This window comes from Triticum dicoccoides, chromosome 3B (genome assembly GCF_002162155.2).
Source record: "Triticum dicoccoides isolate Atlit2015 ecotype Zavitan chromosome 3B, WEW_v2.0, whole genome shotgun sequence".
NCBI lineage: Eukaryota > Viridiplantae > Streptophyta > Magnoliopsida > Poales > Poaceae > Triticum > Triticum dicoccoides.
Window position 1 is genome coordinate 464,800,645 of NC_041385.1, and position 16,905 is coordinate 464,817,549.

Consider the following 16,905-nt stretch of genomic DNA (forward strand, 5'->3'; position numbering starts at 1 on the left):
CCCTCCCCCCTTCACATCCGACATGGATATGGAATGATCAACACCTCCCCCCATGCCCGATATGGGCATGGATAACTGATTGGGGAAAATACAGGGACTGAGAAAAAGAACTCAGGTCTGACATTATGTTAGATATTCCTATCAACCAACTATCCCAAAAGACCAATCTGATAGGAGGAGATATAATATACTTAACAAAGTTGTGGTGGTATGAATCGTTTTTTATAGGAAAACTGTACGACAGGAAGGGCATCGAATGAATGGAACTCTGAATTCCATATCCATTTATCTGCCTCTCTTATCTTCTTCTCAGATCATATCCCTGATCCCCAACTCTCTGGTGAATTCACACAGTATCCAGACCAATTCACTGAGAGATTTGATCGTCAGAGTTGAGAATACAAGTCATATAACACACAGCTGCAAATTAGATACATAAATGATGCATTTACATGTAGTCTATTAATGGATGATGCACATTTGAACAGCTCATGCATTAACAGACAGTTAAGAATGAAAAAACATAGGAGCTTTCACCAAGAAATGAAAGGGTAGCAGACCTCAGCCAGCGAAGCCATTCTTTAATATCAGTTCTCACAAAATCTTGTGAGTGATCAATGTTTGGTGCAGCATGGAAGTTATCTCCACTGCTCTTGTTTCCTCTTCCCTACAAGCACAAGAATTTCGCCATGGTACAAAGGGTTAACAGATATCATATGCTGCAGAAGGAAAATAAAATGGTAAAAGCATGTAGAACAATCTTTTTGAAAGGAATGTAGAACAACCTTGTAATTTCTAATTTTACTTCTGGAGGTGGATATTTATTTCCTTCTATTTCAGAACACAGGTCAAGTTCCATTAAGTTATTTGCACAACTTAAGTATGAATGCAAATTAGTGCATTTTACTTTCAGTGCTAAAAAGGTAAAACAATAAAAGGCAAAAAGGCAAAGAGTTAGTCAGAATTTGCAGGTCACTCAGCCAGACTACCTTTAAGCATCATTTTGTTGGTTGACTTAAGTTTATTTTCTCGTAACTTCAGTAAGCCCACACTTGAGGGTAAATATCGGTGAAATTTCATTACTATACCCATGCAGAGGAATGATGCAACCCATTTTATGTTTGTGTCTTCAACAGAAATTATAGCAGCACAGTGGAAGAACCAAACAACCACAATCGGTGATGATATTAGAGAATCAAAATGAACTTTGAAGAACGACGTACTCGAAGTCGATTAATCAGGTTTAGTTAGCACGGAAAAGCCTCACCTGGAAATGTGGATCATCAGCAACGACCGCTCGGTCATCCCAGTTCATGCGCCCACCAAAAATATTCCAGATCCCGTTTTGATTCTGAAACTGAGCACATCTGTGATTTAGAACAGCATCACCAAGAACCTTCACACCATTTTCATGAAAAATATCCACAAGCTGCTTCAACTCTGCCATGGTTCCATATCTGAAACATTGATGATATCATGGTAATGCAGCATAGCTCGCGTGATGAGGTTGGGAGAAATTCGGAAGGAAAACAAGCTAAGTACAATTTTGCAACAAGATTAGCAATGCTTTTCTCATTTAATACCCAAAGTGCTTGCAAGGTCATGTTTCTACAGTCTACAGATAGTAGCAAGATATCCAGAACAACAAATATACACCAGAGTCACAACATTTACTACATAGCCTCATCAGTCACCTAATACAGAACACACATCACCTGCCTTGTTCATTCATTAGGAGGAAAACTTCTGATCAGTTCATCATTTACTCAACAACCACCAAATAGTTTTCCAAGTTTGCACATTGGCATGCATTACACTAGCAGGCAAAACTTTACACAAGCAAAATCACAAACAATGCAGATGGGTATGCGATGAGACATTGGTTTGCCGAACTTCTACTTCATGACCAAATAATATAATGAATAATTCATGCAGGAAATAGTATCATGGCAGTGCTTGCACTAACCATGGAAGGAAATAAGGTCTCAAACATTTAGTGCAGATAAAAAGGGTCAACATCCATAAGGGGCGTACTTGCTGGTGAAGTTAGGAACAGCATTACAGGATAAAGAATATACAGCTTGAAGATGGTATATCTTAAGGACAACTGCTAGCATCAACAATTTGCATCTTGCACAAAATTGCATTGAGAAGTTTGGCATGTATGTGGGCTTTGTTAATCAAGTTTCCTTATTTTGTTCAAGCTCAAAATATTAAACATGGTATTGGTCATGCATCAGCCAGTTGCTCCAAAAGTCCGAACTGATGGAGAGAGGCGGGCAATATATTTCAACACTCCACCTCATGTCTAGGCTTATTTAGTCCTTACACGTGGAATCGATGTAAGCCTCAGAATCTATTTTTTATACTGCGTTGGCAGGGTCTTGAACTCATGACCTGTTGGCTCTGATGCCATACTGAATTCATGCACCAGCCAGTTGCTCCAAAAGTCCGAACTGATGGAGAGAAGTGGGCAATATATTTCAACACATGTAACTAGTTTGCACATTATACACTGACATCCAGTTCAAGGGACCAGCAAAGGAGATACTATGGCAGAAAACAGAAACTAATAAAATAAAGTAAGATAACATTACCAAATGTATCCAATTCTCAAAGGACCATTTTAAGGAATATAATGTTTTTTTCACAAGTAAATATACCTGGAATTTAGGTTGTATAAATCCCTTGGCATGTATCCTTCAGGTGATACAGAGTCAGTAGGTGGTGGTGACCAAACAATGGTGAAACCCAGGGATGACAACTCCTTGGCCTTTGTACCAAGTTCAACATACCATTTTCCTGACTTATGTGACTCCCAGTTAAATCCTTGGCACACTATTTCGAATCCAGATCCAGTGCCAGAACAAGCTGGCTTCACGCTTTCTGGGTCATCGATGTAAACAGGGTCTTCTACGGCATCAATAGTGGGGCTCCTAAATATGCTATATGCTTCAGCTGCTAACCTCTCGATTTCTTGCAGAATATCTTCTTGCAGAACTTTATTCTTTGCTCGTTGACCTCTTCTAGACGACAGGCCAACCATCAGAGTTCTTATATCGCTGATTAGACCATCAGTTTGCACAGACTTATCATCAAGTTTATGTTCACCAGCCTTATGAGGCTCTTGAGTGCTGCCAAATTGCTCCACCCTCGTAAGAGGAATATAGAAATCAAATCCATTCTCTGGATTTCTCAACCAAGTATGCTCATTAAGTTTGAGTGCGAAAACAAGACCCGAGTAGTCTGCATCCAGTGGGAATGATACAGCATTGCCTGTACCATCAGTTTTTTGCTGCAGCACCGGGTAAGATGTGTGAATATGAATAGCTAACTGATTTTTAGGCAGCTTAAGTTACTGGATCTCAAGAATAGTACATGTAAGCTCTGTGAATGGAAGGAAACAAGAAAGAAAGAAAAATGGCAGCACCCCAAAAACACCTTGTCAACTCAAAAGAGTAAAACTTGCTTGTGTGTGCATTCTGCTTTGAAGATATAGGAGAGAACCACTCCTAAACAGACTAGGGAGTTTGTCCTCGCCTGACCAACCAAAGCAGGAATCACCCAGAAAGGAAGCACATTTTTAGCTCCATGGGGGCATGGAGCAATGGCACCATTCTCCTTTGTCATTAGACACATGAGTCCATATTGGATATGCACTGAGTTTAATTATGTGGGTTCCCAAAGTCAAGTACATTAATTATATAAAGTGTAAAGTGGTATATATGTTTTGAATTGCTGAAACGCACGATCCCCGAGGTCTTCAGAGATTTGCCAAATATCAGACTAGTTTTTATACTTCACTGTTTCTCTATAGAAGGTTCAATTAAATTCCAAATTATCCAATGGGTTTGAAGAAAAAGTTAAGTTTCAACCAGACCTTTGGTGGAGTTACAGCGGAATCCTAAGTTTTTGTTCAAGTTTTGCAAAACTCGCATGAAAATCAGACAACCTTTCATGGTGCCTTATCACCGTCAGTGGTGACGATGGAACAGGAGGAGCTGTCCTCGTCGCTTATCTGCCCCACTAGCTTGCCAAGGTCAGCACTAGGTCGAGCTCATGCATGTCGCCGGTCACTGCTGATCCGTGTTAACATGCCTATTGTGTACGTGACAGCAGGGCTTCCAGGAGGATTACACGCCGTATCTATTAGGTACTTCAGGTTGTTAGCTATGCATTAGTGCATACTTATCCATTGTAAACCGTGGTTTATCTCTCTGATCTTCCTTGTTCTTCTCGATCTAATCCCAACAACCTGTATGCTTATCAGGGATAAGCCCCTGCATATTTAACACGTACCTCAATCTTAATATGCTATGGGAGCCAAGAGATCTTGAGTTCAAGACCCTGACAACGCGGTATTAAAAAAAGATTCTGCAGCCTACATCGATCCTGCGTCGAAGGACTAAATAAGCCTAGATGTGAGACGGAGTGTTGAAATATATTGCCCGCCTCTCTCCATTAGTTCGGCCTTTTGGATGAATTGGCTGGAGCATGAATTCAATAATCCACGCTAACCTTGGTCAAGAGAATCTTGTTCTAAGATTAATCCCTAACTCCTAACTAGTTTGACAGATATTATCTTAAGGAATCATCATATGGTGTAGAGGGGTGGAGCCAAGGCTCTATGGTTCTGCAGAACTTTTCTCAGCGGATAACTTGAGGGGAGGAGGCTCCATGTGATTTCATCGCTCCAGGGAAGGAGTCGCTCGCGTCGCTCCAGGGGGCGGCTCGGGCGATCCAGATCTCAGCCGCCGCCGCTGCCCCCACCCCTTCCACCTCTGCCCCCCACCGCCGCCGGAGGAAGCCACCAGGCTAAGCCTGCGCAGCTGACGGCGGCGGCGGGCCTTCATCTCCTCGCACGACGAGTGGCGGCACGGGCTCTTCATCCCCACACGGCGGGATCTCCGACTACTGCAGATTGGCGGCCCTGGATGTCGAGGTGCACGCGGCGGAGACGGATGCCGGGGCGGCGGCCCCGGTCTTCTTTGGCGACCTTGGTGACTGCTGTGGCCGCGAGGGCGGCACGGCGCCTGGTTCGGGGGACTCGGAGCGGCTAAGCCCCTCATCTCCGCCTGGTGCGGGTGGTGAAGGCGGTGTCTGCTCAATCTCTGGCCTGCTGTTGGGAGCCGGCGGGCGACGGCGTGGGGGCCAGTCGTTCTGCCTAATAAAGGCGGCGGTCCTAGGGTTCCTCTCACACGAAGACGAAGATCTGCTTGATGCTTGTCCTCCTTGATCTGGCCGGAGTGTCAAGTTCCGGAAGGCTCCGCCGGCGAACTCCCTTGGGCGTCTCATGCCTGGAGATTGCTGGATCGGATGGGATTCGGTCGTGCGCACCCATGTTTTTTCCGACCGTTTGGTTTCTGGAGGGAGCGGCGCGAAGCTTTGCTATTTGCTGCCATCATGGGACATGTCTTTTTCGTTCTATGGTGAAATCAGAGGCAGAGAGTGTCATGGAAGCTGTGATCTGAGGACTAGTAATGGTGGTTCGAGTCTTTGCGGTGATGAGGAATTTGCTTGGTGTTTCAGGACTCGTAGCAGCGGCATGCAAGTAGGGGAACACAGGAGAAGTTCAAGGTCTTACCTTTCAGGGTAAAAATCCAAGGTCTAGCCTTAATTGGTTGTGCCTGACAATGGCCTTTTCGAAGGCATTGTTTTGAGATCGTGAACTTTCTTGAGGGTGAAAACCTATGATCTATGATCAGCCGACGATGGCGCTTGTGCAATGTTTCCTTCTTGAAGGTGTCGCTTTTGGAGAATTTGGAGTTTATGTGGTCTTGGTGGTGTTTGTACTGCTGCTTCAAGGACTAGATCACTGTAGCAGGACTTTTTTTTAGCTTCTTTTTTTGACTGTGTGCATCCGTAGTGCCATTAGGGTATTGCGTTGTTGCGGAGGCTGGGTGTAATTGGTATCTCCGCAATATTAATATATTCCCTTTGTCGAAAAAAACTTGAGGGGGGGCCCTGACAGTAAAATTTTATTTAAACAAGAAAAAAAGTAAGGCGGCCTGTTGATAACAGAATTTCATATCCTATAGACCCAAATAGTTAATCCCCACTACATCTATTTCTCTCAACACATACCAGCCAACCCTCCACATCATCAAGTACATGCAATCCCTTCATATTCCATTTTCGAGTACATGCACTATAACGTGCAGCCAACCTCCGCTTACTGCTAGGTCTATATATGAAGATAATGTGGAGGGGCATTATTCCCATATTCTAATTTTATTCTTTACATACTTATTGCTATTGATTGGAGAGTTTCCCTCCTTCCCCTTCCTCCCCTCGCTGCCGCCGGAGGATGCCGGCGGGCGAAGCCCTCGACGGTGGACGACGGCGGCGGGCCCCTCGTTCGTGTGCTCGCCTGCTGGTGTTTGGCACGCTGGAGCGGCGAGAGCGCGCAGTGGCGTGGCGGGCGGCTGTCTGCAAGCAGGGAAGGTCGAGATGGCGTGGAATGCGTGCGCGGTGACGCTGCTATGGTGGCGGTCGGCCGCTACAGCGAGCAGCAGAGTTGAGGGCACCCAGATCTGGGCCGTGTGGGCCCCGCCCTGGCCCATGACAGTCACTTTGCCCCCACTCACCCACCCTCCTCCCTCCTCCCACCCTTCACAGCCGCCGCCGGTGGTTGCCGCTGGGTTGGTGAGCACGCACGCGGCGACCCTGACGGTTGCTATGTTGTGCCCCGGCGGATCCTGGCGGCGGCGCGGTGCAGGTGACTGTTGTCGCCTACTAAACGCACTCCTGGCGGTGGTCGGCCTGCTGGCGCTACGCTGGTCGGTGCCCACTCCTGCGACGACAACGTTCCTAGGCTTCCCTCCTCCATGTGTGTTAGTCTTCTCCGACGTTCTTCACCATGTCCGGTCTGCCACTGCATCTGAGGTCTTTGCTCATGGGTCGGGACGAAATCCCCGCGCGGCGACGGCCTGCGCTGTCAACGGCGATGCCCGAGGGTGCCGTCACCTCCTTGGAGGCGTTGGCATGACCCTGACTAGACCTCCTCCTCGAGCACCGGGAGAAATCCTAGGTCCGACCTCCCAGACCGGGCAGCGGTGGCGTCTCAACGCCGTTCCCCTCTTGAAGGCGCTTCTTTGGCTGCCAGTGGAGTACTTGATGTGGCAGATGGTGGCTAGTGATGCATCGCTCTGGCGTAGACTGCTACACAGGGAGCAGGTCGCAACGTATGCCAGCACCGACGCTCCCCCAATGAATGCTACGCCAGTTCCTGTCGGGACCTACCCTTCACCCGCCGACTCTCTAGGCACATGGGTGCTAGGTACATTGGCCTGGGCAGTCCTGGAGTTGCAGTCATCCCTGGAGGTGTCTGGCAATGGCGGTGATGCTGCCATGTTGCTCTGAGTCTCTGCGCTTTGCCATTTTTGGCTGGAGGCAAGGTTGGGCTAGGCCTAATGTCGTTGTGTGTCTGTAGTTGAGGGCACACCTTACCTAGTCGCTTGGTGAGGACGTTCGTGTGTGTGTGCGCGCGCATGTGTGTCCATGTGATAGCTATCGGCCAAGGCCAGTGAGAGCTTTTCAAGAGTTGGGGGTATATCTTTAACTCGAGCAGCATCCGCTCCCGAAATGTGAGGTCCGTTTAGTATCCCAAAACTGCTTAGCAACAATCGGGCATGTGGGTAATGTTGGGGTGAACCAAAAAAGTTTGGGTAGAGCCGTAAAAATATTTGGAAGAAAAGGACTTATTTTTCCATAGTACAGTCTTATTCTTTAGTAAAATCAAGATCATTTTGCCTAGCTTAATAGGGATGATAGACTACTCATATCAATAAAGAATTCCTTCTTTTCTGGGAGCCCATTCGGAAAGAACTCCAAAGTTACGCATGCTCAGGTTGGAGCAATTCCAGGATGGGTGACCGACTAGGAAGTTGGTCCCAAGTGCGCATGAGTGAGGACAAAGTGCGCATGAAAGACTAGTGTTGATATGTGAGGCCACTCTAGATCCCGCCAGGAGTAACAACCAGTAACCGGCGGGTGTGTCCGAGGCGTTACAAGTTGGTATCAGAGCTGATCCTCGTGGTTATGTTTGCAGGTCCGGTGCACGCTCATGTTGTGCATGACGTGTGTGACCCATCGTGGCACACGGCATGACACATGTGCTGGACTAGATGCACAGACGTGTGCCAAGAGGGAACGCTCATGTGGGCCGACGAGGACGTCGGTTCCTTTGAGTGGGGGTGTATGTGATAGACTGGCTTAATAGGGATGATAGACTACTCATACCAATAAGGATTTCCTTCTTTTCTGGGAGCTCATTCTGAAAGAACTCCAAAGTTAAGCGTGCTCAGCTTGAGCAATTTCAGGATGGCTGGCTGACTGAGAATTTGGTCCCAGGTGCGCATGAGTGAGGACAAAGTGCGCAGGAAAGACTAGTGTTGATATGCGGGGCCAGTCTAGATCCCGCCAGGAGCAACGGCCAGTAACCGTCTGGTGTGTCCAGGGCGTTACAGTTCCTCCTTTTTGGAGGTTGTACCCCCGATGTCTTCTTGTTCAATGAAATGAAAGCAAACTGTTTTGCGTTTTCTCGAAAAAAAACTAATTGCTATTAATTCCTACAGCAAGGCATGGGGTATTAGCTAGTTAGGAGTATAAAGGAAACAGCAACAATTAATTGCACAACAGGGCCAACTTTACTATTTTAGTGAATTCTGTTTCCGTTATTCCCTCATCAGATTTAAAAAGACCCTGAGCTTGTTTTGTACACTTTTCCTAGTAAAAGGGGCACGACTGAAAGAAGTAGCCCTGTTAACAAGGGGATTATATTACAGAGCAAATACTCCCTCCGTCCCAAAATTCTTGTCTTAGATTTGTCTAAATACGGATGTATTAAGTCACATTTTAGTATTAGATACATCCGTATCTAGACAAATCTAAGACAAGAATTTTGGGACGGAGGGAGTATCTTTCAAAGATAAATATCTACAGAAAATGTTGAAGGGTAAACACAAGTTTATGGCAAAGTGAATAATACCAAACTCTCCTTTACTTTTCAATTTTGGCAAAATTCTTTATACATTACAAAATATCATTTATTTAAAGAATGTTAAGTTTCTATGGATAATCTATGGTAAGCACCATCACACTTTTCCAGTTTAATATACTGTGGGTTGGTGAATTTTAGTCCATACAATTTCAAAAGTGCGCGTGGTACAATTTTCAGTTTCCATTATACATGGTGAATCAGAAAATAACAGTCTGTACAAGTGGCATGATGTGATTCTACTTTTGCAAACTGCTTTTTCATGCCATTTATTAGAGCAAAGCTTGTCAGTATCTTAACACAATTCAATTTCATCTCTCTTTCTACAAAGGGCTCAAAGTTATCTCCTTACCTCTAGCAAGGTCTGAAGAGCTTTCTGTCGGAAGATCTTCGTGTTTGGTGGATGCGGTTCGGGTGGGATCCCCCAAGTCATGCTATTGCCTTTGCAAACTCCCCAATGAATGATAACATCTCCAGTAATGTCAGTATAGAATTCCACGAGACTTTTATCTGTTCCAGTGTTCTCCATCACAGCAACAGATACAAAATGCTCAAAATACTCTGGTTTTAAGATAGGATATTCCTCATAGAACTCTGAAATGCATTTTGTGCTTGGACCTTTATCCCCAGGTACAGTTTCTTTTAGCTGAGCACTAGATCCTTCAGGTTTCACTCCTAAGACACAAGAGAATCCAGTATGTTAGATAGCGTTCCTTGAAGGCCCCAAGAAAACAAATTCTTCAGTTTGTGAAAGCCAATACCATGTAATTTTTCAGTCAGAACATACCATGTAATTTTTCAGTCAGAACATACCATGTAATTCTCTGAGAATGCTACTGACTACTGCAGAGCAGCAATTGACTTGAGGACAAAACAGGTCGTCATCCAAAAAACAATAATAGCAGGAAAAAGGGAGCAAACTTATCAAGGAGAACCACATTACATAAGTCAGCATTTTTTATAGCAGTTGCTTGCAACTATGATTGCTTTAAAAGAGGATTTCCTTGGTTTATGCAAGTGAAATCCATTGCTTGTATGCTAATGTTCTTACGCTAAACATCAAGAAATGTTGTTTTTGCCACGAACTAAGGTGAAAATGGAGCAAATTATCGATGCAGCAGTATTTATTCTGCTAAGGGTGTTATGGCTTTTTCCTACTGGTCTAGGGTTTGGGAGTGTTCTTGAATCCTTGTAATATAGTTTGCCCCTTTGGGCAGTGCAATACAACAAGAGTCATATAACATGGTACTATGGTAGTATAGCACCAATGTTCAGGCTATGGTCCTGTATTTTCCACCGCCGTCGCCCCTCTTCAGCCACTACTGCTCATCGTCTTCCATTGCGCTTCCCCCAAGAGGAGCGAATTCCGCTCCTGGGGCTAAACAAACTCATCCGCAAACCTGTAATTCATTGTAGCGGGCAAGGATAACCAGTGGTTGCATCTAAAATTTCCTTTTACTTTGCTCAGGGTTCTTGTATTATTAGGTACTCCCTCTGTCCCAAAATATAAGAACGTTTTTGACACTAGTATAGTGTAAAAAACGTTCTTATGTTTTGGGACGGAAGGAGTACTTTTATAGAAGAAACATATTTATCTAACTGAAGGACCAACGCAAACCCACTCGAATAGGACAGAGTACTTAAAGCACTAAAATAATAATAATCCAAGAGAAAGTGCTGTAAAAAATCCGTGAAAAAGTAACTGTCATTTTTTTTTTACGCGGAAGTAATTGTCATTGAGAATCTTAATAACCTAGGTAGACATCAATACCTTGTTTTGCTCCTAATGGATCTCCATCCTCGAGGGATCCACTTAAGGGTATTCTGAAATCCCCACCCTTATGTTGGAACCATGCACCTGTTCCCTCTTCCTAACAAAGCAACAATCAATTGAGACATTTAAAGTGGAAGCTGAATAAACCTTCAAACCTAAAAGAGCCAGAGCAATGCACATAATTTAACTAATACTCCCTCTGTAAAGAAATATAAGAGCATTTAGATCACTATTATGGAGGGAGTATATGGATCTATTAAAATATGAGGGCAGGCCTGGCGCAGTGGTGAAGTACTCCCCACTTGTGCCAAGAGGTCCTGAGTTCGACGCGGCCTCTCTGCATTGCAATTGCAATGTGCAGGGTTAAGGCTTGCCTCGTATAATCCTTCCCCAGACCCATGCAGATATGCATGTCTGTGGTGTACGATATCCTTTGGTTAGACAACTAGAGAATGCATAGACAACTTTCCACAGCCGCATTACCTTCAGTGACAGTTTAAATGGAATGGAATTGAGTGGGCAAGTCCTATATTTATGGTGACAGTTTTAATATAGTATAGTAAGTTAAGAAACAAATGTCGCCTGGGAAATAAATTGAAAGCAATGCACTCGTGTAAAGTTTGAACCTTGAGAACAAAATTGATAGCGGCAATTGGAGTGTCCTTGTCAAATTTGATTTGCACTTCATGAAGTATATGTCCTTCTGAATTGGGTGAAATCTCCAGTGGTGTTTCAATTGCAGAGTCCTGAAAGTTTCAAATATTGGTTAGCAATTTGAATCCTAGATAGTTACAGAATTATAGCTAAAGTATAAATAAGAAAGAGGTTCCTAAAAACAATTGAGTCGTGCAGACACCCATATGGCAGTGTCAATAGCTGAAAACTGCTTTAAGCGCTTGCTTGAACAGTTTTCACAAGTTTAGAACAACCTTGATTGGAACCGAACCAGGAGGTCTAATTTCCGAAGGAGGTTGATTCCATTCGCTGCAAATATATAGATAAGGAGGATAAGATGAAGTCAGTTCTTTTAGGGAGCAGAGCATCTACAAGACAATGGCCTACGAACCAAGGAGACATAACACACATTGGTATGCAATCGAATTTGCGAACATGATCTTCGAAAAAGAAGACATGTGAACATCTGCACCCAGTTGTGCAAACATGCGATTATTAGTTAGCATGTGCTTCAATGATTATTACAGAAGAAAAAAGGTTGGATGGATATTCAAAGTATTTTGGAAATGTGTTCCAATACCATTAGTTCCTTATGCAACAAAAATGTAGTGTCAGGTTTTGTGCTGGATTTTCTCTGCTTATTGATTGGGAGCAACCACATTGCCCACCTGATCTGATTTACTAGTCTGAAACGAACATGTTCATAGTTTTCCCAGGCATTCACCAAGAGATTAACCCGGTGCAGTGAAGCTGCATTGATATGGCGAGGCAAACCTACCTCGCTGACAGGTGACAAGGCGTGCATACCTGCCGGTCTCACCGTGGTAGGAGACACCCCAGTGCAGCAGCCACTTCCCCTCTACGTCGCAGCCGATGACGACCTTGCACTTGCCGTCCGCATCCGGCTCCGCCTCCACTCTCACCCACGCCTTCCCTTCCACCTGGACACACCACACCAGAGAATCAAAATACCAGCCAGAATAAAATGAAGAAGAAAAAGGAGAGGCACAATCCACAGTTCCACGCGACGGGGCACAGAAGAGGTTACAGTTTGGCATCGGCGGAGGGGGAACTTCTCGGAGAAGACCACCGCGGGCTCTCCGGAATCAGCCACGGGCACCTCCGCCGCGCCAGCGTGGGCGACGACGACGCCGCCTCGAGCGAGCCTGACTCTCCTGGGAGCGGCACGGGACCGGGCCGCCCGTGGGCGCGCGGCCACCAGGAAGGCCTCCCCTGGCGGCCCGGCCCTCGGCGGCGGGACCGCCCGCGGGATCGCCGGAATGCTCCAGCTAACCGCCGACATGTCACGGTCTCTCGCTCTCTGTCCAACGCTCTCGTCTGCGTGTGCGTGTGCGTGTGTGTCTGTGAACGGGGAGGGAAGGGAAGGGAAGGGAAAAGGACGGGAACGGAAAATGGGGTGGGACGGGAAAAATAAAGGGTGGGCTTAAAAAGGAATGGCCCGTCGTCGTCGGGAGATGGTTTCCCGGGCCCGCGCGTCAATGGGGGGAGGGCCTCGCCACGACCGGTGGAAAATCGCTGCCGCGTCGAGGCGGATTGGGAAGGGGGGAAAGTGGTCGATCCTCCTCCCGAAGCTCGATTTGCTAATTTTGGGATCCCAAAGCGGACGGACGGCTCTCTCGCCGACTAGCCGTGCGCAGCGGTGCTGTGGTATCTTTTTCTTCTTCGTTTCCTTGAACTGACGGTGGTGTGGTATTAATAAGCGATTGATTACGTGTTCTAAAAAACAAGCGATTGATTACGTGTCCGGCCGTTAACTAACGGATGAGTGGGAAGACAAAAGGAAACGGAATTGCTTCACACACGACTGTGTGCATACGATTCGTACGATCCTTCCAGCAAAGCTAATCCTTCGTGCCTGTGCCTAGAGTCCAGCCCATCCTGCCCGTGCCTAGAGTCCAGCCCAAACCCAAACCCAAACCCAGTCTACCCAAACCCATAAACTTTCACGCCTTCTCCTCTCCCCGCCACTGCCTTTTCACGCCTTCTCCTCTTCCCTCCAAACATGGCCGTCCAACTCCTTCACGATCCCTCCCTTGCTCACTAGTGATAGTGAGTCAATCTCACTCTTGCGTAATCTGCAGCTAGTACAGAGAAGTTCGATCCCTTCCTTGCTGGTCAGAAGGTAATCCACACTTATCAGATGCATTGCCCGGATCCAATCTACACATGCCCTAGATTTAATTTATGGCCCTCACACAATATCTTTGATCTTTTTGTTGGCAGTTTTAAATTCGTGATGGAGCCAAATCTGATTTTTGGTGAAGTAGTAGATAAGAACAGAGCATTTGAAGACGCTGACGAAGATGCTTTCATCTTTGAGGAAATTAGGGATTCTTCGGATGATCAACAAGTAGAGCAGATCATGATGTTGCAGCCTAAGAAGGGGATGACGTTCGATAGTGAGGATGCTGCTGTTAACTTCTACAAAGATTATGCCAAAAAAGAGGGATTTGGTGTAATAAGAAGAACCACTAGACATGGAGAAGATAGCAAGCTTGTTTATTTTACTCTTGCTTGTAACAGGCAAGGGAAGGCTCAATATTCATCCAAGAACTCATTTAAACCTAATCCATCAACGAGGATGCAATGCCCAGCTAAGATTAATTTCTCTCGTTGTGAGGAGAAGTTCTGCATTACATCTATTACGCTTGACCACAATCATCCTATAAGTCCAAGTAAAGCCAGATTTCTGAGATGTCACAAGAAACTGGACTTGCATGCCAAGAGAAGGCTGGAATTGAATGATCAAGCAGGAATTCGTCTGAATAAAATTTTTGGTTCACTTGTTATGGAAGCTGGTGGGTATGGTAATCTTGAGTTCGGTGAAAAGGAGTGCAGGAACTATTTGCAAGAGACAAGAAGGCTGAAACTTGGTGCCGGAGATGCACATGCTGTCTACCAATATTTTCTTCGGATGCAATCAAAAGATCCTGACTTTTTCCATCTTATGGATGTGGATAAGGATGGAAGACTGAGAAATGTCTTTTGGGCAGATGCAAGAAAGGTTGATGCATACCGTGCTAGCCATGCTGTTCAAGTACAGGCAGAAGATCCAACATCAAAGCATGAAGATACAATGTTAAACAAAGAAAAACTTGTACTCAGTCCAATCCCTGTTCGCAGTGCAGGCCGTCCTCGTTCAAAGAGAAAGATATCTAAAGTGGATCAAGTGATCCAAAAATTGAGAGCAAAGAAGCGGCAGGTGCCAACAAGTACAACCGAAGTGCAGACTCATAAGGGGAGAAAGGTATCTAGATTTACAGTTATTTTTTTTCTTGCCATTGTAACTTGCTAAAGTGTAAGAACTACCTTATAGCAGAATTACGTCAGCAAATCAAAAAGTGGGCTCCAGAGTTCAAAACAAACAGAGGTAATATTTCATTCAGATACTGTTATTATAGTATTTCAACATGTTTCCCTTTATGTGTAAAGCTTTTTTTCTTCAGGGAAATATTCAATATGAAGGATATGGGGCTGGAAGTACTTGGTTCTTTCTAAATGAGTTTCAGGTACTTAGTTTGAGAAGTTGTAATTTACAGTACAGTACCAATATATAAGACACTCAAGCATTGCTACATGCTACTTGTTCCAGGAACTACAAACAGATGAGCATGCTACCCCAACTCATATCATTTCTTACATTGATATTCTCCAGGTGCTACACATATTCACAATCAACTATTTGTTGTTAGAAACTATTTGTCAATGACTAATTCGGTTCTTTTAATTTTAAAGGGAAAGAAAAATGCCATGGATCTGCTAGCTGCCAACCTGAAGGAATGAAAAATACATGCTCTGGAGTCTGTTGTACTTCTGAATGGATTTGACGACAATGTCACTTATAGCATTGGAGGCCTCCATTTATTTTCATTAATGTAATCGTATTGTGAGAGCCATCTGTCTGTGTCATCTAGAACAGCTTGTGAGTACTAATTTATCTCTTTTGGAGACAGAGTTATCTAGATCAGCTTTTGGAGATATGTACAAGAGCAATTCTTGTTTGCATTATCTTATATTCATTTAAATGTTTCTGTGTTTCACTTATGTTTTTGAAATATTTCTGCATTTACAGTTTAAACTCTCGACCAACATATTGTTAGAGCCATCTGTTTGTGTTATCTAGATCAGCTTGTTTGGTTTAACTCTGTAATCTGAGAAAATGTTCTGAATTTCGGTCAACTAGCAGTACCTCTGACTGGAGAGAAAAACTGAAACAAATCTGAAAGAAATAGTTGTCATAGTGTCATTCCTTTCACATATGCGCACTTTGAGAGTACAAGTAACTTCACATGCCGATGGCTTCACAACCAGCTCACATGTAGCCGACAGAGTACAGAATAACAGAGGAACAGCCGGTTCTTGTATTTACAAGTCAATTTCTTGCCACTAGATTAGCAATCCAAGTTACAGAAGATCACGACAACTCTCTTCAGCCTCAGATCAGCATGACAGGAAGACAAGTGATTGATGAGAGGCGCGGCGCGGATGGCGGCGGCGGTGACCAAGACGACGATAGCGTGCTCGCGGACTGTTGCACCAACGACTGCGGATGAAGACGATGAAAGAGATAGAAAGGCGATGTTTGTCGGGCTTGCGGAGGGCCACAAATCCATGTGCAGGTCCGGCCGTCGGTGGGATGTTGCGGCGGCCACCGCGTCGACCGCGCGCGCGCGAGAGAGAGGGGATGAGAAGAGATGGCGTTGGACTATGTCAATTCGGGCTGGTCATGGGCTATGGGTTGGTCTTGGGCTGTGGATTTAGGTGGATGGTCCTCTCTGTTGCCCCTCCTGCCCGCGCACGCTCGCAGCAGCTCTGCCACGTATGATCGTACAGGCATCCGATACAAATGTGTCGTACGTATAGCAGCGCCGAAAAGGAAATGGCGCGCGCGGAAGCGTGGAGTCAGAGCACGGAGCTTGTTGATAGTACGCTAAAAGAGATAGCGGAGTGGTCACAGGCGGTAGGTGGTGTTGGTGGACTACAACGGTTCATGAGGAGTTAGCCTAGAGGCAGTTTGGGTGGTGTTGGTGTTGGTGTATCCGTGTGGGCCGTATGTTCGCATTGATGCCACACTTCTTGTAATTATAACTTTTCTTCTTCTTCTATAAAAATATGGTACGCTTTTAGCGTACTCTCGAAAAAAAAAACATGGGGCCGCATGTCCTTGGCTCGCCCCTCCACATGGGATTTCTCGGCAACGGTGCGGCTTGTCTGGTCTGCAAGAAAATCTCCAGACTCTTCAGACCAACTTGTTTTCTGAATCAATTCAAGATCGACTCGAACAAAAAATGAGCTAAGTCCAAATTATGTAGCTGAAACAAGCCGAAAGTTGAGTCAACACTAGCTCGCTCGATGATAGTTTGGCCTAATATCACTACTACGTTAAATGATCATGCCATGTACTAAATGGAAATATGATAATTTATACTAGCAAATA

The 16,905-nt window shown here is 45.2% G+C and overlaps 2 protein-coding genes and 1 pseudogene across 2 annotated transcripts in view; 2 read left to right on the forward strand and 1 right to left on the reverse strand.

The window, feature by feature from the left end:
* LOC119276538 (alpha-amylase 3, chloroplastic-like) overlaps window positions 1–12,840 on the reverse strand; it is a 16,150-nt gene extending 3,310 nt beyond the window's left edge. The window contains exons 1-9 of the mRNA XM_037557621.1: window positions 12,496–12,840; window positions 12,255–12,388; window positions 11,702–11,756; window positions 11,399–11,518; window positions 10,770–10,869; window positions 9,351–9,673; window positions 2,664–3,295; window positions 1,268–1,457; window positions 561–667 (exon numbers count right to left, since the gene is read on the reverse strand). Coding sequence (XP_037413518.1) covers window positions 561–667; window positions 1,268–1,457; window positions 2,664–3,295; window positions 9,351–9,673; window positions 10,770–10,869; window positions 11,399–11,518; window positions 11,702–11,756; window positions 12,255–12,388; window positions 12,496–12,750 — 1,916 coding nt within the window. The 5' untranslated portion in view covers window positions 12,751–12,840. The remainder of the gene's footprint in view (window positions 1–560; window positions 668–1,267; window positions 1,458–2,663; window positions 3,296–9,350; window positions 9,674–10,769; window positions 10,870–11,398; window positions 11,519–11,701; window positions 11,757–12,254; window positions 12,389–12,495) is intronic.
* On the forward strand, window positions 6,308–6,988 carry LOC119276539 (annotated as a pseudogene).
* Window positions 12,841–13,390: 550 nt separating the features above from the next.
* On the forward strand, window positions 13,391–15,359 carry LOC119281398 (protein FAR-RED IMPAIRED RESPONSE 1-like). The gene is made up of 6 exons (XM_037561915.1): window positions 13,391–13,590; window positions 13,692–14,715; window positions 14,788–14,838; window positions 14,915–14,977; window positions 15,061–15,123; window positions 15,204–15,359. The coding sequence occupies exons 2-6, from the start codon at window positions 13,705–13,707 to the stop codon at window positions 15,249–15,251; spliced, it is 1,236 nt and encodes a 411-aa protein (XP_037417812.1). The 5' UTR covers window positions 13,391–13,590; window positions 13,692–13,704; the 3' UTR covers window positions 15,252–15,359.
* Window positions 15,360–16,905: the final 1,546 nt, after the last annotated feature.